This window comes from Lepidochelys olivacea (genome assembly GCF_965140295.1).
Source record: "Lepidochelys olivacea isolate rLepOli2 genome assembly, chromosome: 6".
NCBI lineage: Eukaryota > Metazoa > Chordata > Testudines > Cheloniidae > Lepidochelys > Lepidochelys olivacea.
The window spans coordinates 34348676-34372924 of NC_140416.1; the positions used below are offsets into that span (position 1 = coordinate 34348676).

The window sequence follows — 24249 nt, forward strand, 5'->3', positions numbered from 1 at the left end:
TCAGAGATTAATAAAAAGTTGTACTGGAAGTTTTTAACCTCTAGTTGTACAATGAAGATGGTCTAAGTGGTGGTTACAAATGAGGCCAGATGGGGTTGATAAACACCACAATGTAAAGTTACCTAGAATTCAACCGTATGGGTGAATCATGAGCTCTTATTCCATCATCCTATTTAAATCTGTAATTCCAGCTGAAACTTTTGAAAAATCTCGTAGGATGTTATAGATCAACTAAGATTGAAATATGAGAAAAATAAAGGCATATATTCAAACACAGTTTAAGGGTATGGTCAACTGAAAGGCTGGATGGTTTTTCCCCACTGATTTCATTCACGTTTTTATAGACTGATGTTTTCTTGAAGGTGCTCAGAATTGAGACATGGCAGAGTTTGTAATGTAAATTAAACTACAATGAATCCCAAGAAAGGTAAAGTTTAAGATGTGTTCCTCATATAGACAGATTGCCCTGCACACATGTTAAAATTCTTGCCAACCTATTTAGCAAGTGGATTAGAGTTAAGCTTTGATTATTTCTTTTAGAGAAAAAAAAGTTTCCTAAAAGGGCACACAATCCATTGACAAGTGGAGCCTGCTAAATACAGAGAAGGCTTCTCAGTCATTTGGGTTACTAGCCCTTGACCCCTTCCTGTTTTCATGCTAATGTTATTTTTCTGAAAAATAGGAATTGCCAAGATTTACACAAAAAAAGACCCCTTCACAAGCTGTGTAAAATTCCCAGAGCAAACACGAGTGTGTAATAAAACAGAATTAATTACTTTTTTTTTTTTAATTGCGACAGTTACTGCCTCCTTAAGATCACTAGAAGTCTGACCAGTCTTCTTTGCCTTGTTCTCCTAGAACAGTGACATTACTCATACTTGGGCTTGGAAGTATTCGATTTTTATTGATAAACGTCAGTAAACATCAATGTCACCATGTACACAAACTGACAAAAATATTTCCATCAATAATAAAAATTTACAGACAGGCAAAGTAAGAAAAATGCTGTTTGAGAACTTAGTGATTTAAGTATATTAATTTTGTATATTTTGACATGACACGTTGACAATGTGTTTTAACAGCTTTAACTTTTTGAATCTCAACATCTGTCATTAATTGTCTGACCCCTCTATTCTCCGACTATAAAATTCCCACAACTGTGAAAATTTAAATTAATAAAAATCAAAAAATGGTTAAAAATAAACATTGGTATTTTCCGTTGAAATTAAAAAAAATAAACATCAAATTCTGCCACGCCTAACACTTTTTGAAATTATTTTCAACTAAACCATTTTCACTCCCTCAAACATGGCGGGGGCAGGAGGGGAGAGAGAAGAAACTGATTAAAGATTCACCTTGAATGAGTTTTGGTAAAGTTACTTGAGAGGTTTGCACAGCGTCAGATTAAAAACAGAAAGCCTTGGAGGGCCTTTTATTTTATTGGAGCACAAAAAAGTCAACTTTTTAAATAAACTGAATCCATGTCCTCAGACTGGAAAGGAACTTGAAACGGCACAAAGATGCTGAGCATGAGCAGAAGGGAATTCATTATCAATGGCTTCTAACTTATTTATGGACCAAACTGTTCAAAATGTTTACATAACAAAGGAAGAGAACTTTGGCTGGTGCACTCAATCCATTTCTCTTTTGTAAACCAATTCTTCATTTTAAAAGTAGAATTGGCCAAAAATGGGAATCATTCTTCAAATGCTTTCCAACTAACTCTGTTTGAAAGTATTTTCCCCCTCAACTGCTTGTGTCCTTTGGCAAGTATTTTATTCCTGTCTCTGAACAGAGTTCAGAGTAGCAGCCGTGTTAGTCTGTAGTCTGTTAGTCCAATTGGTTAGTCTCTAAGGTGCCACAAGTCCTCCCTTTTCTTTTTGAACACGGCTGCATTTTCTTTACTCCAATGGATACAGCATATTCTCATACCACATACAAATCATCTGTGCACTAGTAGCAGTGGGGATGTTGTAAAGCTCTGATAGTACCTGAGTCACTGATGCACAGTCAACAAAGCACTTTGGCAGAGCTAAATTCAATACAAGTATAAAATCAGACTTACTTTGTGAATATTCCTCTCCCATCTGTGGAGGATACTCTTCATCCCAATCAACCACATCATCATCCGTAAGCACGACAATGTGGCACTCTCTCTCGCCACTTTGGGCACTAGCTACCATCAGTGGAAGAATCATTTCTTCAAGGTAAAATTCAAACTGTCTGCGAGCACCATCATTTGATAATTCATGCATAAGAGCACCTGAAATCAAACCCATAAAAAGCGTACTGACATTGGGAATGTTGGTAGAGATACGCAGGCTGGAATTAAAACTGAACAGCAGCACGCATCCGCCCACAACGAAATAAAACAAAGCATATGTCAATTTCTTTGACTGTTAAGATTTTGTTTGGTTTATTAGTATGAGCAAAAGCTGAACTGCTTTTCAATTTAAACAGCCAGAAATAATGTGTCAAGGTTTGTGTAGGAAGGATTGTCTTGCAATTTGCTATTCTCCTGTCAAACAGAATAACCTGATAACTAGATTATGCAACCATGTCTTTCTACATTAAGTGATAACTGTTTTCTTGTATTTCTGGTGCATGTACGATAGTGATTTGTAAAATTCCCCTCGTATTTGCTAAAAAAAAGTTTGCAGTATTTAGCAGCCCAGGATATGAGAGAAACAAGGTAAGTGAGGTAATAGCTTTTATCTGGCTAGCTTCTGTTGGTGGAAGGTACAAGCTTTCAAGCTACACAGAGCTCTTCTTCTGGTCTGGGGAGAGAGACCCTATGGAACTCCAAGGTCTCAATTCTGAAGACTGGCCGTGTAGGTGGGACATTACACTAATCTGAGATTACAAGTATCAGAAATATAGACTCATGAATGGAAAAATGTGTGTGCCAGTATACTGCTTAAAAACTTGAAATACTATCTAGGATGCATTTTTTATTTATTAAAAGTTTTGTGCTACTTTATTTGGACCAAAAGACTTGTTTAAGTATTGGCTCTTCTAAGATTGGAACATACGGTCATAGATGCTAAACACTGTATTCTATACATCCATTTCTCATCAAGACAGCTTGTCACTTTTACTGTGAAAACACTGAAATTAGAGAATGACCAACTTTCTAAGTAACAAACAATGGGGAGATCTGTTCATTAACTTCACCTCATGAATTTGTTCCCAAGATCTCTGCTGTCAACCAATTGCTGATATTTCTCAACTTGTCTACACAAGGATATACATGAACAAATAAGGACCTGAATGAGACACGGGGCTGTGCTGATCTGGCACACAGGAGAGAGTAAAAAAGAGAAAGCTTCATCTCCCCACAACATTTTACACATTCCAGATTATGCATTTGATTTTCTTACAATATTTTACAGTAACATCAAGACTTTTTAAAGTAAACTATGTGTACATTTTAATTAACACATGTACACTACAATTATTGTAATAAATTCCATACTTACTGAGATCTCTACATTTGATAGTACTATATTCAAAGGAGATGCAAAGATAGTCACATGCTTCTCTTAGTTCAGGAATAGATATTCCATCAGGACAACGTATTATCCCAGTCTTATAGTAATCCTTATAATATAGAAAAAGCACAAAAATTAGACTAAACCATCTGCCGATAAAAACATTTCATTCACTGTTAAAGGACCTTTTCCATATTCATAAATCCTAATGCTCTGTATTGCAATCTTCAAGAACAAAGACTGTACCACATGATTAATATGTTTATCCTCAGACTTAGAGCTTCCAGAACAAGTGAAAAGTCATTTTAAAGTTTTAGCTGTATTAAGTTTCTATTTTAAATTACAAATTCTTGAAACTGAACATTTAAGTATGAAATCTATTTATATGGTTTACTATTTACACATCACTCAACTTCTACTGCTCTGTAGCTCGCCACCAAAGCAGTACAGCAGCCAGACTGCATTGTGATAATGTTTAAGGCAGTTTAATTTTCTTTGCAGACTGCACTTTGCATATTTCTGCAAGTGTAACCGCCACCTGCAGTATGTACTGTTGAAATAACTTATTTCATTCACTGTAAAAGAATCAAGAACAAGAGCTGATAAAATAAAGCCAAAATGGCTCTTCGAATTAAAAGTTTACAAGAAAGCTGTTTAAAAAGAAGTTAAATCTTCCATAATTCTTGATTCCTGAGGCTTAGCCAAACCCCTGGAGTGCATGGCTGGAAGCACAAGTGCACTTAAAAATAAGAGGAGCATTTTCCATATCAAGTCATTCTTTCAAAAGGAAAAATAATCACTTATTTATAGAAGATTGTATTTAAAACGTCACATCAAGCAGAGAAATATTGCCTCACCAACATCTCTGTCAAACTTCTATTATATGCCTGTGTCATTTTTAAATAGGGAAAGTGTTCAGCTTTTCCAGTTTCAGGGATTATAAAATTATAATCACCACCCCCACTGGTTAAACTGTACTATTGAAAATGAAAGATCACCAGAATAGCACGAAACACAGTTGAGCCAATTCCTTCAGCTACTTCATATTCTCCCTTTTCATTGGGACGGGTGAAGTTATGTTCTCTGCCTGATCCAAACATCCTATTGAACAGAATGACAATTCAGTTAGAACCCACTTCAGATTTACAAGGAACTTAGATGAAGCACAACATGCTAAAACTGCAGATGTAATGGCAAAGAATTCACACTCCATCTCAGAAGTTATTGACCCGATACAAGAGGAGATATTTTTGCACTGTTCAGCAGAGCTGGTCAAAACTTGGAATTTCCATTCATTGACATTTCAAAGTTTGATTTAGTTCCAAACTGGAACAAACAAGTAATTTCAAAACCTCCTGCAAAACAAAATTCTGAAAAAAAAATTTCTATCTTGAAAAAAATTCAAACATTTCATGTTGAAACAAAACTTTCATGTTGATGTTTATTTTGCAATACATAAGGAGGCTGGGAGGATCAGAGAGCGGTTGGCTATAGGGTAATAAGAGGAACACGTTCTTCCTGAAGGTTGAGGGCACTGCCTCCGCAGCATTCCCAGTTTTGAAAATGAGGTATCCAGCTCATTCCCAGTCTCAGGTGTGTTATCATTACACTCCCCATTCTACCTATCTCTGCTCACATCTCTTGGTTCATATCCTCCTCCCTCTACTTCTGGTTCCTACCACTTTCCCCCAAAAAGTGCTTCCCGTGGAGTATTTTGCTTGTGCCACTGCTATACATGGCACATCAACAAGTGCTGGCAGCAGTAAAGAGAAAGTGATGAGGATTGCGCACATCGCAATTAACACTGCTGGGAGCAACCTAATGAAACGGAGAAAGCGTTCTGTGGTGAACCAGCACAGGTGCAATTCTCCGCTGTGGAATTCTCCTGAGCTTTCATTTGAAAAATGTAAGTTCAACATGGGGAAATAGTGACCCAACTGCACTTAAAACTCTACTCAATGTATTCATAGGTGTTATGTGCATATTATGGAAGGACATTTCCTATGAAATACAGTTTTACTGGCTGTACTTCCCAGTTAAAACCTCTGATCTTCATTAATAAGGGAGATCGCAACCTTAAAGAGGATAGACTCAGCAGTTTTGAAAACTCCACCTTTTGCTTTTACACTTCTCATAAACATCAAGCTGTATACATTAATTTTATATCAGACATGGAGCTGAAACACTACTTTGTTTTTTTAAACACACAAACAGGCTTTAAGGCATAAAGTGTTATGCATTTATCCATCTTATGCCATTAGACATTTTACTTTAAAAAATGCATCTAAAAAATAAATAAATAAATAAATAAAAACATTTCTGCATGTATGTACATCTCAAGGGCAAATGCCTAGTCTGAGTAACTTTTGTATTAATATAGGAGGCCAGCCTTTACATTCATATGCATGCCCTTGTTTAATATTTAATTTATGAAAGTGAGTCTCCAATAGGTTCTATTAGGCTTTAGGCAAATAAATCAATCTTCACCAAGGTAACCAAGTAGACTCTGGTTAAAGCAGTTCTTGCTCAATGCCCTGCCAACTGGTGCTGGAGAAGGAGCAACATTAGATGTTATTTTTAGACCAATACTTTCACATTTTTATTAGCCTACTTTTGAACTGGCAAAAGTATAGAATAAGATTGTTCAGTAGACCAATCCCTGGCAGAGAGACTAACCTAATGACATCTCATCTACACAAGAGCTCTAGTATTTTTGTCACTAGATGTCTATCCCCTAAGTCAATGACAAAGGAGACAAATTTGCTGTGTTTTACACTGACATGCAGTTTGTTTCCCACCCACTCCCCACATATGTCAAAAACATTTCCTTTCATCTACCTCATAATAAAGAAGGTTAAAGATGCTGGTTTTGCTTTATTCCAGCATCTTTGTTTCGTTTTGTTTGTTCTTTTGGCACATAATCACAAAAGGACAACAAAGTTGCTATTTAATCTTCCCATTGGTCATTTAAACAAAGCATGAGATTGTTTATTATTTTAACCACCTACACCTTAGCCAGAACCTCCATCCAGACATATTTAAAAATATGACCGCATGAGTGCTGTGTTGAGAGAGAGCCATGTTTCACATGAACATGTCGCACAAGGCTAAATACAGAGAAGCATAACAATTTGTTTGTCCAGCATGAGAGACCCCCTGAATGTCCCATCAAGAGGAAAAAGTGACCCTTAAACATGGGAAATGGGAAAGTGCTTGGCGCCAGGCTGGTTGACCCAAAGGGTCTTTTCTGACTTATTAAATTTATTAAAAATATACAAAATATTAAAGTCAACACTGAATATTAAAGCCACGCTTCTGATAATCTTTCATTCAACAATTTATCACGTCTAAGTGTTTTGATTCTCTTTGCTAATAAACACTGTCAACTATCTGCATTGCAAGGTAGTGTCACAATCTCACAGAAACAGGGCATGCCACTTTAGAAAACAGAAATTTGTGGGTGTTGAGCACCATTACGACTTTTCAATTGACTAGAGCAGGTTAATCTGTATCTTCCTGAATGGCTTTCCTTCACTCTCTTATCCCAGAGGTTAGCTATAGTCATTGCTTTGCTATCATGAAAAAATGAATTAAGGGCAAATGTCCAGATAATCCCAACACTCACTGGTTCAATTCAAAACCAGTTGCTTTGTAAACTGACTACAGTGCAGAACTGTATTTCTGAAAAATGTGAAAACAGACTGGCTTGAAGCAAAGTATGGCAAGACAAGAGGAAGCAAAGCTTCCATTAACAGATGAATGCTTCATTTCCTCTCTGAGAAACAGCTTGCCAGCAGTGACCATCATTTCCATTTCACAGATTTCTCACTACCTTTTTAACTATTCATATCACAAGGATGTTCTCTCCTGGATACAACTAATTGTGTTACTAATTCAGTCACAAAATCATGTGAAGTGAAATACAGGAAAGTAGAACTTACACAGTAACTATGCTTTTTTTTAAAAAAAAAGATACAACATTAGCAGCCAAAAACATTAGGACTCAACATTTGTTTTCAAAAAGCAATTCAAATAGATTCAAGAACTGTTTAGAGTACTGTATTGCGCAGAATAATAATGATACCAACCTGCCCAACATTGTATTAGGCTGTGCAGTAAAAATCGAAGGATCTACAACAAATCTAGTGTTGTCCACTATAAGAGTAACCCGTTCAGAGGTTCTTACACTCCGGGCTCCTTCTTTTGCATTCTCATACACAAATACCATTTCCCCAGCAGTCTTGCAACTCCCATCTGAACTTGACTGGCTACTGTTTCTACTGCTGTTCCCAACACTACTATTGGAACCATTTGGGGAAGTTTTCTGAGGACGAGGACTGCTTGGCCGAGATGAACTGTGATCCTTTTCTCGATCTAAAAACAGAAATTGGGGAGGAAGGGAAGTTAGAATTTTAGGTTTAATAAGAGCTCATCAGACCATCTACCTTATTTAAAAAAAAAACAAAAAAAAACCCCATGAACGTGGTGACCTGATTAACTGAAAAAAGTCTTAGAACTTGTCAACACAGCAAGTTACTGCATGGCAAGTATAGCACATTAGCTTGCTATGCAATAACATCCTGTGTGGACGTCGTTACAGCACAGTGAAAGTCCCAGGGTGGAATTTAGCATACCAATACTTCCACGCAGGAAGTTATTGAGCAGCATGCTAGTGAGCAGTAGTTTGCCATGTAGACAAGCCCTTAAAAGTTAAAGACTAATAGGACAACCCAAATATTACATTTGACAACACAGCAAATCCTGCTACATTTTCAACCAAAGTTCCCATTTCCTGTGTATATAATCATCTTTTTTTCCCCATAAAGTTCCTGGGAAAATTTAACATTCCATTTTCAGAGGAGAGCTTAGTGTATTGTATGAGTTCAGTTTCCAACAAATTAAAACAAAGGCATCATATTTTTAAAATATTGCTTTGTAATAGCAGTTAAGCCTTTACAGTGTTCTGTACCATTTGTTTCAACCCTGTTACTATCCTCTGTTGAGTCAATGACCAGCGGAAACTGCCAAAGGACTACTATATGCTTCCAACTAGTGATGCACCGAGTAGTCTCACTACCTGGCAAATGGAGGCCAGCACCAGATACTTCACAAAAAGCAACAAGAAACTCCATTGTGGACAATGAGGAATAACATGCCCTTGGGGAAATTTTTACCTAACCCCATCAGTCAATGGTTAACTTAAGCCCTGAAGCATGAGGATTTATATCCGTTATAAAAAATTATTTTAAATCTTCGCTAATATTATTGTGGATGTTCTCATCTATAAAATCTCTAATCTCTTGACTTCTAAGCAACTCTTGACTTCAATGATATCTTGCGACAAAGTACTGCAACATTTATTCATGGGTGGGGGAAATCAATTTAACATCTGCCTTTCAGTTTCATTGTAACATTGCCATTTACTTTCTATATACGAAATTATGACTGGTATATCTCATGTCCCTTGTCATGTGTTTCCTCTCTAAACTTTCTCAGTCTTTTCTCTCTTCGCACCATTCCATCCCTCTGTTTATGCCACTTGGAGCAATGATTTAAAAGTTACTTGATTGATTTTTTTAATCTGGTTTAAATCAGGTTGAGGCTTTGTAAAAATTAATTTGAAAATCTGTGCTATGGCATTTTAGACTAAAATTTATAATAAAAATACAGCATTTATAATTTTATTAAGTATCACTAATGATAGGATAGATTATTTAAGATTACAGAACTGCTGTAGGCAAAAAACAAAAACTCGAAAGTTAAGACCAGCAGACAACTTTACTCACATGAATAATCCCACTGATTTAAACGGGACAACATGAGTGTTTGTAGCACCAGGGGCTAACATTTTTATTAAAAGCTTGCTTTCTAGCACAAAATCATTGTCATTTCAAAACAAAATGAACAATTTAAGCAACAATGCAATGTTTAGACTTTTGCTATATTAACAAAATTAGTGAATTTTTTTTTATATATAACCCAAAAGTTTCAAAACAGGTATGTAAAGTCAGACCCCTAGGATTGGTATTTTCAAAAGCACTAAAGTGACTCAGAAGCACAAATCTTAGTGACTTCAGCTGCATACCCTGAAGGAGGAGTTGTTGGGTGGTTGAAGCATTTCAGTCTTCTTAATTTGTGGAAGTTCTATATAGGTCAGAAGCTGGTTTTAATTACAAAGTTACACAGGCTATTTATTTATCAATTTTGTGTTGCTTTCACAGTAAGAATGTTAATGAGACCCTGGAGTTGTCTTTTTCGGCATAGTTGAGCATTTTAAGTATGACATTTCTCTATAGAAAAAAATCCATGTAAAATCTAAAATGACACTAATTAGGAAACTTTATAAGTACAAAACATCCAATTTAGCAATTTACTACAAAATGGGAAGTAAAGCAGCTTTGGCTTGTTTGTTTTTTTAACTACATCATGGATTTTACCCACCATTCTTTGTATCCTTATGCTGTGACCAAATCACCCCCTCCATTCTTAGGGGCAGAAGCACAGGAGCCCACTTCCATTCAGGAACAGAAAGTATTAGCAGGTATTCTCTCCCACCCAAAGAGAAAAGGGTGGTGACAGGGCACCTCCTTCATCCCCATATACACCTACTCTAGAAAGGGGAACCTTGTATTTTAACTTCCTATTGAGACACATGGGGAGTGTATGCCTCTCAGAGCTATCATTTCACATTGCCTGCCTGAGTCTGCAGACCTCAGTGCATTGATTACATTCATTCAAGTTCTTCTTCACAACTGTGATAGCCAGATATTTGATATTTCCTTAAAAAAAAGCTCTGATTCTGATATAGTCACATGACTCCAGAAGATGGGGCCCTACATGCAGGCCTATAATTTGTATACGTCATCTGGATCCAACTGAAAAAGAAATGAAAGGGTTTTTGTTTTTTTTTAATCAAACACTGCATTTCTTGTCAACTAATAAAAAATTGCATGTTAGGTCAGGATTGTTCCTAAAGTAGCACCTGGGAAACAGATTGCTTTTGTCAAAAGCAAAGAGGCAGATGACTTTGCATCCTTCAAGTTCTGGAAGGCAGGTAATACTCCTATAATTGACAATGAATGAACCACTGCTGAAGAGGACACTGGTATCTGTTGGATTTGGGGAGTTGAGGATTGTTCTCAACGGCCTCAATTCTGGACAGACAAGGTGGGTGAGGTAATATATATTTAATTGGATCAACTTTGTTGCTGAGAGAGACAAGCTTTCGAGTCTGGGAAAGGTACTCAGTGTCACAGCTAAACAGAACGTTGAACAACTACTTCCTAGTAATCACCACATGGAGTGAGCATCTCTATAAGCAGTCACTTATTTCTGAAATCATACTCTGTGCAGCAAAGGAAAATACAGCCCCGTAACTGCAGAAAGTATTTTAAAAGTCACCTTTATTAAATATAAATATATGTGAGTGAGTTGAGTCTCTGTTCTTTCATGATCTGTAACTTGACCTGCATCTGCCTCTTGATCTCTTATGTCTACCACTAGTACTTTGGAGGCTCATTTTGAAGGGGAAAAATTACAGTAGTCCTTCCACCAACACCATTTAACTTTTCTCGTTCTGCTACTGAGGATTATCCCAGAGACCACATTTTATTTATAAGTAGCAATCTACTGTTCTCTCATAGAAATTAGTTCTCAGCGGCTGAAGGAGAATAGTAACAATGGCTTTTCTGGAACAAAGAATGAAAATGTGAACATAAACCTTCACTTTCATTCTCAACCATATAGTAGTCAGGTGAAGCAATGCTACTCGTGCTCTTCAGAAAGAAAGTGCATTCAGAATTCAGGAGTAAGTTAGTCCAGCTCAACAGTCCGTTTTGCCCAGCACAGTAACATTGTAGTTATGTTCCTGAAAAATGCACCTTTAAGTGAAACAATGTTAAGTGAATCCAATTTCCCCATAAGAATTAATGTAAATAGGGGGGTTAGGTTCCAGGGAAATATTTTTTGCCAGACAAAACGCATTATATACATTTTAAACAAGCAATTTAATACAGGTATTAAACAGGCTGGCAGCCCCCCCATCAGCTCCCCTACGGGCCCCCCCACCCACCGGTGGACCCCGCAGATCAGCGCCTTACCCCTGCTCCCCCCGCCTCCTGCCCGTGGCAATCAGCTGTCTTGCAGAATTCAGGAGGTTGGGGAGGGAGGGGGGAGGCTGCGCGCCACATCCTCACTCCTCCCTCCAGCCTCCTGAACACTGCAAGACAGCTGATTGCCATGGGCAGGAGGAGCAGGGGGAAGGTGCTGATCTGCGGCATCCACCGGCAGGCGCTGTCGGGGGAGGCACGTGGGGGGGGCTGCGAGCCATGGACAAAGCAGACGCCCAAATGACGTTATAGGGGAGCACTGCACAACTTTAAACGAGCAAGTTCTGTAATGGAGCAGGGACATAAGATCGAAACATCAAGCGAGAGGATGTTAAGTGGGGAGTTACTGTATAGCAACAGTTCCACTATTGACTTAAAATGTTAATGCATAAACTTTAGTAGCACTGGATTGAGCTGTAGCTCACGAAAGCTTACGCTCAAATAAATTGATTAGTCTCTAAGGTGCCACAAGTACTCCTTTTCTTTTTGCGAATACAGACTAACACGGCTGTTACTCTGAAACTGGATTGTTAGACACCCCACAAGCAGCAAAGTAGGAATGCTCATTTCTGAGCTTGTTTTTGGAACTGGAAAAAAGCAGTTTACTTCAGAGGTAGAATCAAGTAAGATTTCACGTGTAAATTTGAGATCCTATGAAAATCAAGCTGTTTGACATTATGTTTCTATTATTGACATGACATGAGCGCTAATCATGACCAACAAGTCATTCTGGCTATATTTCAACAGCTGCGTCAACATGTGGCAGGAGCCCCAAACGCCACATGCAATGAAACATTTAGCATTTTGTTCAACCTACGATGTCCGTTTCCTTCTGGTACACCAGCTCCTTCTCCTATGTGACATCCCAGAAGGCAGGGAGCCAGTCTTCAAAAAGGTATGGAGAGGCGGAGTTTTTGTTTTTAAAAAAAGCCACTATTTATCAGAGTTTCCAGAGTTTAAAACTTTATACCTCAAAGAGTTCACCGACGTACAAAAGAAGATAGCGTTTTGTTTTTTTTGTTTTTTTTTTTTAATGGAAGTATTTACCAGACACTCTCCCTGCCTTCAAATATTTAAGGTGCTACAGTAGGGGAAAATATATTTATTAACCAACTCCAGGCTTCAGCAGAGTTCTTTGGTTATTATGACTCAACATTTTAACATAGCTCCTACGTACTAGGGCATCATATCAAAACAGGAACCGCAGGCCAAACATGGATCAGCAACACAGTATGCCTAAGTGGAAAACATGAGTTTTGGACTAAAACTGAATATTACTTTCTAGTCCATGAGAGGCATTTTCCTAGTCTGAGGAATTTGAGCATGTATTGGTAATTATATATAATAATTTTATCACCACTTGTAAGAAAAATTTTCTTTAGTCTGCTCTACACAAAGAAAAAGGAATTAGATTAAAAGATTAATTTTTTAAACACAAATTAATCTTCAACATACCACCATGGTGTTGTCTTGTTGGTGAAGTTACATTCCTGATACATGGAGTGAGCTGAGATTCTGATCTTTCATGGGATGAGTCTCGTGATCTGTCACTTGACCTGCGTCTGTCTCGTGATCTCTCATGTCCACCACTAGCACCATGAAGGCTCATTCTGGTATTGTCTACTCCTTTAGCAACACAAGATGGTGTACTAAAAACAAAAAACACAAAACAAAAAAAATCTATTCAGCATTCAACAATCTTAGAGCAACTTGTAAAACCATTCAATTTTGAAAAATAATCCAGTATGTTTCTATATAACATTAGGGTGACCAGACAGCAAGTGTGAAAAATCGGGAGGGGGGTGGGGATAACAGAAGCCTATGTAAGACAAAGCCCCAAATATTGGGACTATCGCTATAAAATTGGGATATCTGGTCACCCTATATAAAATTTTAAATATTTTTATACTCAAGATACACAAAACTAGATTAATTTTATTTACCTCCAGTTTGTTGCTATATCATTCATATATTTCTGTATCTCTGCAGTATCATTTAAGAGAATCAAACAACTACTCTCATATCTCTGCAAAGCAACCTGTAGTAAAATGCTACTGATCACTTCGTGGTTTGTAAAGCCTGATTTCACAGAATCCATTGCAGGGCTCCGATAAACCAACCATTACAAGTGAAGCACATTTTAAAGTCAAAACAAAATATTTTAATTACTTCGAAAAAATATACAAACAAAAGAAAATAGCATAGTGCACCTTCAAAAGAAAAAAACATTAAATTAAAAAGGGTCAAGTTTAGCCCCAAAAAATTGAGTTTTGTAAAAAAAGCTTTTATAAAATGTAAGACTAACAAAACATTGCCATACTATTTTAAAATTTAATTTTTCCCCTGAAGTAAACATTCCCCTGCAGTGTTCAGCGTCGTGCTAGCAACTGAAGAGAACCTGAAAGTGGTGTCAATTTTTGATATCCAAACTAAGAGAAAAAGAAAAGGAAAACTCACAAATCATAGCAATCCAGCAAGCAAAGAAGTAAGCTGCTTTCTTAAAACTGAGAAGTTTTTTAGAAATCTACAGTGCTAGCAACAGACAAGGAAATTTGTTTTAAAATATTTTAACTTGATAGCATAAGATCAAAGATTTAATCAATATAAAAAGTCATGTTACACTTTTTTGTTTAAATAAACAGAACGTGTTTTCTTAATACTGGCACATTTAGCATTTAAACAAAGTTTTACTTATACATGTGAAAATATTTTTGTACTAAGAACTGGATTTCAAGCTCCATAATTTCAGAGGGTAGCTAAAATTATCTAATATTCATAAACTAATTTATGGCACTTCAAATGCATCAAAATTTTTAGATGACTATTGCTACAGTTTGGCACGGGAGTGATTCCACATAGTTTCTTATTTGCACTCTTGATTTAGTTGAGAGTTCTAGGAAGACTATCAGTATAGACATGAATGAAGATATGAACTGATCCTTTTATAGGATTTCATATCCGATAATACAATGCATGCAACTTTCTAAAAATTAAGTACTGAATTACTGAGGCATAAAGAATCAGCGTAGGAGGCCTACAGCAGATAAAAAAAAAAAAAAAATCACTGTTTCCCATTGGTTTGTGTCCAAGAGATGGGACTTGAATTACCCACTTACTTGCCAGCTTGTAAATCCCACAAACAACGGTACTCTCAACCAAGAGAGCTTAAAGAAAGGACTGCTTGAGAAAAGCTAAGAGATTCAAGAACACCCTCAACGGAAAAGGTGGTAGGAATTATGATCCAATTAAGAACTACCAAACTAGACGGTGCACTCTACTGTAATTAGAAGCACAAACTTGAAAAGCCAGTTCCTGAAATATTTGTAAAAGGTTGATTAGAAGTTATCCAAGTGGAGATGAGACTCAAAGACTACTCAAAAGATAAGTAACCAGCAGATAACAGATGTCTCCCCTTCAGCAATGGGTGCAGCGTAAGAGCCTAAACACAACGATAAGCTTCATGCCATCACGGCTTAATCTAGATGCCAGACCCAACCAAATTTAAAAAAAGGATAGTGACTCTCCAGGAGGAGGAGCTGGATGTCTCTTAACTAGCATTAACCAAGAAAATCCTAAAAATCTACATCTTAAAAAGAATTTAAGAGGCCTAAAGTTTCTCTAAACCCTACCTGGATACAGGCCATGAGGAAGAAGTTTCTACCAGCAAAAAAATTGGTGCAGAGAGAAACTACTGCAGTACCATTTTCTGCCAAGCTTAAAATATGCTGCAGTAAGACAACACATTTTGTGGATGTAAAGTTGGCTAAGAGGTTACTGAATAAGGTAAAAAAACTGCAAGTCTTGATTTTTAGAGGGCAGCAAGGATTAGATGCACATTTCAAAATGAAAAAGCTCTAAATGGATTAATTAACAAATGATTTTTTCAGAAGACACTTAGTGCCTACTTTAAAAATAAGTAATAAAATAAATAAAATAAATTTATATTCTAGAATGTCAACATTTAAGGACTAAACATATCTTCTTGTACTTGCCTTTCCCATTTTGAAAGTGAAGAAAGACTGGTCCTTCAAAAATTTGAGACTTGCAGCAGAAGTTGCAAACAACAATCTGTAACCCCATCCCTTAGATTCCATGAAGATTTTGGGATGGAACATCTGCAACTGCCTTGTTTTTCTTCTAAGTATTTGCATTTATAAACTCAACTACTTTCACTGGAAGACTATGAAGTATTTTCAAAAATTAAAAGTGACAGGCTGCAACCTAGGATTTAAAAGTGCTAGCAACAAAACTCTGTCCTGTCTACATTAGACTTCACAATCATGTTAAACAACACATGCTAACATTAAAAAATTCAAGTTTAAACAAACCCATTGATAAAGTCATTTTAACACAGTACAAACAACAGTTCAGTTAGTGTCCCTACAGTCACTTCTCTGCCATCTCATTATGAATTCAACTACTCCACTGCTTACCTGGGTTTATATATTAGTGTATTATGGGAAAGTATGAGCAGCCATCCCATAGTGCTTCAGCAGGGGAAAGAGAGCCCAAGGGGCATGTAAACATTCTCAAAGTCCTAATTCAAAAAAGCTGGAAGGCAGGAAAGACACAAACATGGCTGGGGGAAGTGGGGGTTGAGAGGATGGGTCCTGCCTATGCTGGAAACAGTTTCCAAAAATCTGTGCTGAACTAATTACAGGAATACAACCACATACATGACCAGGCAGGTGTCATGAGTGAAACACTTAGCCATCTAAGTTACTAAGGGCTAGTCTACACTAGAAGCGCTAAATCGATGCATCTGCGCTGCTGTAGGGCATCTGTTGAAAACACTCTATATCAACAGGAGAAAGCTCTTCTGTCGGCATAATAAATCTACCTCCGTGAGAGACAGTAGCTATGTTGGTGGGAGAACTTCTCCTGTCGACATAGCACTGTCCACACTGGTGCTTAGGTTGGCGTAACTTGTGTCATTGAGGGGGATGGATTATTCACCCCGAGCGACGTAAATTACACTGAAGTGAGTGGTAATGTAGACCTGGCCTAATAGTTTAGCCATGTGGTGGAAAGGTGCCTCATTTCATAGTAACAGTATTCATCATGACATGTTTCTTTTTGGATAATGTTCTCCAAATATATAACATTTCTTTAGACAAAGAAAATGCACGACTGAGACATGAGACAATACATATAAGACTATAACAGGGTACCTTCAGATTACATTCTTTGGTACTCTAGGGACATGAGCCAATGGAAAAGTCCATTCTTCAAGGAAGGACATTTATAGATTTTACTATATTCTCTAGAATTAAAATTTGTTTGTACACGAAGATCCAAGCTTTCAATTTGACGCAAAGTCCTTCAAAAAACAAATTAAGATATCTTCAGCCACCGCCACCTCCCAGGCAATGTTCTTAGATCTCATAGCAAAGCAAGGTTGACCCTGGTTAATCTTTCAATAGGAAATCTAAGGAAAAATCAATGCTACAGGAAGTTCTGTTGGTGACTCAATAGGCCATGTATTTTCCTTTGTCAGTCCTGAATAAACACCTAATGAAAGAGAGAGCACTCATTATGTTACTGGAAATGCCTTTTTCTGCACAAGTTGTAAAAACCAAGACCTTCAGTACTCTGATCTTTTAAAAGGTACCAAGGCACTTTTTGCAAGAAGTAGAGAGTCACAAAGGATAAGATTCCAGGCCCAATGTTCGCATTCCACCTACATTCTCCGCATACTTAGAACTCGAATTGCTGTTCCTTCACTCCGCCTCTATAATAGGCTGCTGAAGGTTTCTAGTTTCCATTTTTAATGCACACACAGATTAGACTCTCACATGTAAAAATCCTATTCTTTTGGATGCTAGGTACTCTATAAATGTAAGACTTAAATACGCAAGCCAGACTGATTGAAACAGCACCACTGGAAACATGAACACTTATCTTAATTACAGCCACTTAAACGTCAATGTTACTGTTGAATCATATCCAGACAAATTCAGAAAATGCATTTACTTGAGCAGTTAATATACGTGGCAAAATTTAAAGTTCTATTCATCTGAACACACACACTACAAAATAGAATACTATTACTGAAACACAGGCATGTTCAGCAGTAAGCAAGACACTTAAAAGGGACAAGAAGACCATCCCCAAATTTTGGGCTATATAAATGAAAAGGGTGGTAAAAACCCCCAGAAAATCAGATTTAGGAGAAAAATAAATGTCAATTAAGAGAGTTTACTAGACTTTGCCCTGCAATGTTGTGAGCCAGAACACTGCAACATGAGGCTAGTCTCAGAGCCTCTGGAAAGTTAAGCTGAGTGAAATAGAAAAAACAAACAGGATGACTTGTGATTCAGATCATTTTGATTTGTAAAATTATTTTAGCAATAAAAGTGTTAATAATAACACAAATAATTTAAAATACCAGAACCATCAGAAACAGGTTTTGTTTTTTAAAGTCTGTTAAGCAAAAATCTTAACATACAGAAAGTGATCATCTCAAACTACAACCAAAAAAATACCAGTTTTAAACAATTGCTACTTGTATCCTTAATGGGCGTATGTATGCAGCAGAATCTCTCTGTTTCACACCAAACACTGGGAGACTGGTTTAGTTAATGAACTATACTTGTTAGTAAGTGCACAAAAACAACAACAAAAATAATGCATCACAAATGCATTGGATTAATTTTACCACTGTGGTATAGTTTAAATTATAACACTATGAAGTGTACTAGCAAATATACTGTAGTATGTTTTGTTAATCGAATCTTAGGCTTTGTCCACATAATCCACAAATTTGTCCACATAATTGTCCAATAATAATAATGGAGACTATAATCACCAGCATAGCTGCACTGCTGCAGACAAGCCCTAGGGGTCTACACTGGGGGTTTTTACAGCAGTGGAGCTACACTGATACATCTCTGTCACACTTAAACTCCTAGTGTAAGTGAGCTGCACTGGTGAAAAACTGACTTACACCAGTAGGGCCTATCCGACTTTCAAGCAAGGATAAGCCATGCCAACACAAATTAAACGTATAGCCACATGGCATGTCTACACTAAGCATTTGCACCAGTGAAGCTGCACCAGTGACCTGTCACTGATAGCTAATACCCCCAGACTAATTATTTCTCTACGGTACCCAGCTGTCACACTGCATTAATCTGTAATTTCGATCTTCAAGAAAACTATGGTGTTTTGCCTATCATGCTGTAGCAAGTGTCCAGATGAACTACTATAGCTGCACATTTCTATTTTATTCTTTGCAAATGGGAACTTTCAGTACAACAGAGACCTGAAAGTGCTTTTTTTATTCAACAATCACCTGTGAACTTCTCTCTCTCTCTCTCAGAAACAACCACCCTACCTTTGCATTATGATCAATATAGGATTTAAAAAGGTAATTAGATTTGGTAGTTTTGAATGTTTTAGTCACAATAGAGGAACAGAGCAAATTTTAAAAGCATAATTTGGAATGTAGGTTCTCCTTATTTTGATTTTTAAATAAGTTAACATTTTTAAATCAACTGTTGCGTAGTCGGTTTTGATCCAAATCAAAATTATATTGATCCAATACTGAAAATGAGGCGCACAACAGCATTATAGAAGGCAATATAACAAATATGGCTTTTTAAAGTTGCCAACATAAAGCAGCAGCATAGCCTGCTTTACTGTTTTCAGAACTAGTGAAGTTAAAAAAAACCCAAAAAGTAAAATCTTGCCTTGGGATGTGCATTGATTGGCTCTCACTGACAGCAATAAAAGAGTAGAGCCTGCACATTCAGGAGAAGAATTTTGCTCAAAAACCTGTTATGATTATGTTAACATTCTGAGAGGGACAAGACCATTCAAAGGCAAAACTCATTTGCTCTTTCATTCACGTGAAGTATACACACATAAATGGCAGCATATCAATGGTATGGGAAAAAAAAACCCACACAGAAAAATGTTACCACAGGAGAATTTAAGAGATTTAACTCTGAAGCGCCTTATTTTGTCAGTTATATTTCTACAGGGAAAGACGTTACTCTGAAGATTCTTTAAATATACCAACATTCACAAGCTTCGTGTATCACTATTTCCTAACCACAATATGAATGTTGTGACAATAGTGGTGCACTCATCCAAAACTTTTGGGCCAGGCTAACTGGAGTATTTATTTTTCCTTCAGACACTGGATTAGAATGTTTTTCCCAATAATGTAGTGGTAAAAAAAGAAGTGGGTAAACTAACCTAAACAACATATTCCCCAAGTGAGAAGTAGGGAAGCTCAGTTTACCGGTATCTATTCTCTTCTACAGTACTGAATGTGCCTCTAGAAAATATTAAAATATATAAAATATTTTAAAGTACTTTAAAAGCAATTGCATTACAAACAAAACTTAACATGCTCAAAGCTTTACTTAAACACAGAAAACTAGATAATGGGAGTCGGGTGGAAGAAAAGCGTAAAATTTGTCAAAATGGCAGGTTTGTCGAAGTGTCATGATTTGTATGTTTTGTATTCCTGCAGTCAGGCAAGAGTTGATTATTTTTATAAATGTCAACAGTCCTATTCCAATTTAAAAGCTGGATGCAACTGTGAAAGAAAAATTTTACCCTTTCAGAATAAAATTTTATTCATTTGATACCGAACAATTAAAGGAGGATTCATTTTACTGTCAAAGCAACTGCCATAGATTTCAAATTGCCAAGCTAATCCACACTCTAATGGACATTGTATAAAATGTAATGGTTTACAAGCAATTTGTTGTAGCACTTAAATAGAATCATAGTATATTGATGTCTATGATCAGCAAAAATTTACAGTCAGTTCAATGACAGTGAGCCAATAACAAAACCAACTTTAATACAATTTCTCTTCTTGCTATATTCTCTAAGACTTTTATTTAAAAAAATTCCTAACATATTAATTTATAGCTAACCTCTTGCACGCAATTGTGACTGTATTCATGTAATCAATACTTTCAGAAAAGGGAGGCCAGGCCAATCTTTCAACACAAAGTTACCACAGTATTTTTGTAAGGCTTTTTTTAAAAGAGAAAATCCTTTCTGCTTTTATTACAGTGACTTATCTTAGAAGTAACAAAATAGTCTCTCTCACACTCTTGGAAGTCTACTCATTTAAATTGACCAGGATACACAAAGGACAGTGCATCTCCATCTCTATACTGTCCATCCTGTTATGTATTGCTCACAGATTATCCCGTTATCAATGGTTACGCACCTTCCTGTTGTATACATCAGGGAAGAAATACAAAAGCATTGAAATAATTTTGCAATCAGAGTACAAAAGAATTCTGCTCCTTCCAAGAAAGCAGCTCTGGAAGCCAGCTCAGCATCCTTTGGCATTACTTGCTAAATTCAGCATATTTGATATTTCCATCATCTCCTCAGTAGCACCACTGCACCATTAGCCAGTCTTACTTTTTTCTTCTATTTTCCTCTCTCCCTCAAGACTGACAATCCTTTTGCAGCTATTCAGTCCACTAAGTGTTCAGAGACGCAAGCCCCCTCTAGATATTAATTCAATTCATTTTCTCACAGTCACTGACTCAGCCGTGCGTAGTGCAGTACTGACGTCTGACCTCGCAGCCTCCTGTGAGCTGAATTCATGCTTGCCATTTCGCCATTTCTAAGCGGCCATTGGATAATGAAATTGACAGACAGGATAAAGAGCGCGTGAGAGGAGAGCTGCTTGATATATTGCCAAGTACCATCTGTGAAGCTATTTCTAGTCCTGCCAGTTTGTCAGGTTTCAGCACACAAACAAAACACTGAAAAGGTTGTTGCTAACTTTCTCTTGTCATAGATATATTTTTCATGTTTGGTTTTATGGCTATTCAAGGAATTAAAGTTTTCATTTGGTATTTTACAATCTTCCTAAATTAGTATTTACAACTAAAACAGTCTTTTGCTGAGACCACAAGCATGTGCTGCAATTGACTTTTGATCAATTTATATGACTTTTGATATAAAAATAGATCACTGAGTTTTTGGTTTCAAGTCCAATTTCTCATATACAAATGGGACTGGGTAAAAGCATCCCAAACTTATATTTAACAGTTTCAGGGCCATATTTCCTAAAGTTTTTTGATGATCTGAGTGCTACACAATATTTTTTAAATTGATTCATATCATATCAGACTACTGCTTTACAGTCACATTACATTTAAAGAGGGAGGTAAATCCCAGGAAACAGACAACCATAATATGGAAAGTAAAGAAGGTTAAAGAGCAGATGATGGAAGTTAAATAAAGGATATAGTTAAGAGTTCATCAAGAATTTGCAGCCAGGAAAGCAAATTTGGATTTCTAAAACAAAAAGAAAACCAGCAAAGGAAACAAGACAATATGTTTTTACTACTGGGGCAGCATTCCAGATCTCAAAGGATTTCAAGAATATGGATTTAGAATGAAAAAAAAGGGATTTACAACAGTCAAGGTAGAAAGCTACAAAGGGTTGAAGAAAGATTTCTGCTCATACAGGTTCAAAAATCTAGATCAATGGGGTTCCCTTTGCTGTTCTAATTTGTCAGGTACAGCAACTATCTATCACTGGCTTCCAATACTTGTTCTCCTTCTCAGACCTATGCCCTCTACAAGATGGCTTCCATACCTTGTTCAGGTAGTCTGCCATATTTTAAGATGCCATCGGTCTCATTATGAAGCTGTCAACTGATAGGAAACACAGGTGCAACTGTACTCAAATTCCTTCAGCCGCAGGCTCACAATGCTGTAATTGCAGGACCCTTGTTTCACTCTCCTGCAATGGAGTAAGCCCAAGTTTGGAGTCTCTTCCCCCTCCCAGGGCAAATAAAAAGGCCTCTTACAGCAACACGCAGGCAAGGGGCAGTAGGCTACAACTCCTTTTTGCTTGCTTTCAGGTGGAGAACACATGCCCTCTCCTAGCACCTCAAAGAGTAGTCAACATTAGGAGGTCAGGCTCCAGATCCCTCTCACTTCTCAGGCCAGGTGGTGTATCCCACAAGATGTCCCAAACATATGATTCAGAAGTCCATCTCTCTTTAGGGCTCCCACAAACAGCTCTTCCAAAGCACCAACTACACTTCTTGGTGGTGCCACAAGTTTTTCCCTCACCAGGAGAGAACAGTACTCTAAAGAGTCTTCGGACCTGGGACCCTGGAGCACCCACAGAACTTTGAGTGGTTCCCCATCCCTAGTTCAGGGCAGTATCCAACACCAAGGATGGAGTACCACCATATTACTCAGCGCTTCAGATCCACTTCACTTCAAAATACTGTCAATGGAGGTCCCTACAAAGGAGATTTTTCAAGTAGTGAGGAATATTTTCTGGAGGTGGATTTACACAGAAACCCTATCTTCAGTAGGTCAAGTTATCCAGCATTCTGCACCATCCTCTATGAAAGGCTGCTTGTTGCCTTTCTTTGTACTTTGGCTTCTCCTCTGTTTCCCAATCCAATCACTAAGTAAGTGTCCAAAAGAGGAAGAACTCAAGATGTAGGGACTTCGCACCCAGAGGAAGAGGAAGTCTCTTAGGGCAGGTCTACACTATAGATTTACTTCAGTATAACATCATCACTCAGAGATATGAATAATCCACATCCCTGAGCGACGTAATTATACCGACCTAGGCGCCAGTGCAGACAGCACAATGTTGTCAAAAGAGCTTCTCCCACCACCATGGTTACCATCTTTCGCAGAGGTGGATTAACTATGCCAATGGGAGAGCTGTCTCCCGCAGGCGTAGAGTCTTCATTACAGTACTAGTGGTGCAGCTGTGCTGATGCAGTGTTTTACATGTAGACCTGCCCTTAAGAACCAGAAGGACCAGACCTCAGACATTTCAATTCTGACAACCTAGGTTCAAGCAAAGGCCCAAACCTTAATAAGCCCATTGCTAACACTACAACCACTGAAAGGAAAGGAACAAAGATTCACAGAAGGGCAGGAAAGAATGCTTTCTTAACAAGACTTAAAGGATTAACTCTTTCCCCTCCTATGAACTGCAAGATAGAGACTTGGAAGCATCTAGACCCTTATTTTTCCATCTCTCCTACTTATGACAAGCTCTACAACATCCTCTCAGATACAAAAGAATAGTGGCAGTCCTGCCCAAAGATTGACCCGGTGATCGATCAATCAGAGAAATGTTCTCCTCCTTTCCAGTAAGAAACCAGAGTTTGCCTCTCAAACTCTGAGGTCAGAGAACTGGACTCTATCTTAAGAAAACAGCATGAATTGTCGCTTACATTTTCACATCCACATCAATGTTTTCCTTGTGAGTCTCCTCTAAAAGCAAAATGGATTCAGTACCTCTTCAGAAACCTGGAAATTCAATCCTGACTGCCTAGAAAGTTTTTAAAAACAGCACCTCACATTTGCCTTACCATGCTGCCAGAGACTCAATTTAAGATCCTGAATCTGGTGGTGGTAGGCATCATTATAGCCAGTCACTTCCAGCAGAGATCATGAACAGATGACTCAACATCCATTTTGTGGCCTTTTTCTTTGAAGGGATATCCTGGGACAGAACATGAAAGACATGGCTGATCCTAATATGTTTCTTTCTTCAGATAAGCCAAAAAAACTGGGACCTCTTTGGCTAAATCTTCTAGGAACTGACTTTTCTGGATTTCATCCAGGCTCCAGTATTCCAGATATCTCAAGGCCAACTTCCAAACTAATAAAATCTGTCA

At 37.5% G+C, this 24249-nt stretch overlaps 1 protein-coding gene across 4 annotated transcripts in view; it reads right to left on the bottom strand.

The window, feature by feature from the left end:
* BTBD10 (BTB domain containing 10) overlaps nucleotides 1-24249 on the bottom strand; it is a 50989-nt gene that overhangs the window by 3208 nt on the left and 23532 nt on the right. For all 4 annotated transcript variants that reach the window (XM_084632572.1, XM_084632571.1, XM_084632570.1 and 1 more), the window contains 5 exons: nucleotides 13055-13248; nucleotides 7580-7865; nucleotides 4490-4592; nucleotides 3480-3600; nucleotides 2066-2263 (listed from right to left, as the gene is read on the bottom strand). In XM_084632572.1, the coding sequence (XP_084488698.1) occupies nucleotides 2066-2263; nucleotides 3480-3600; nucleotides 4490-4592; nucleotides 7580-7865; nucleotides 13055-13248 (902 nt within the window). The remainder of the gene's footprint in view (nucleotides 1-2065; nucleotides 2264-3479; nucleotides 3601-4489; nucleotides 4593-7579; nucleotides 7866-13054; nucleotides 13249-24249) is intronic.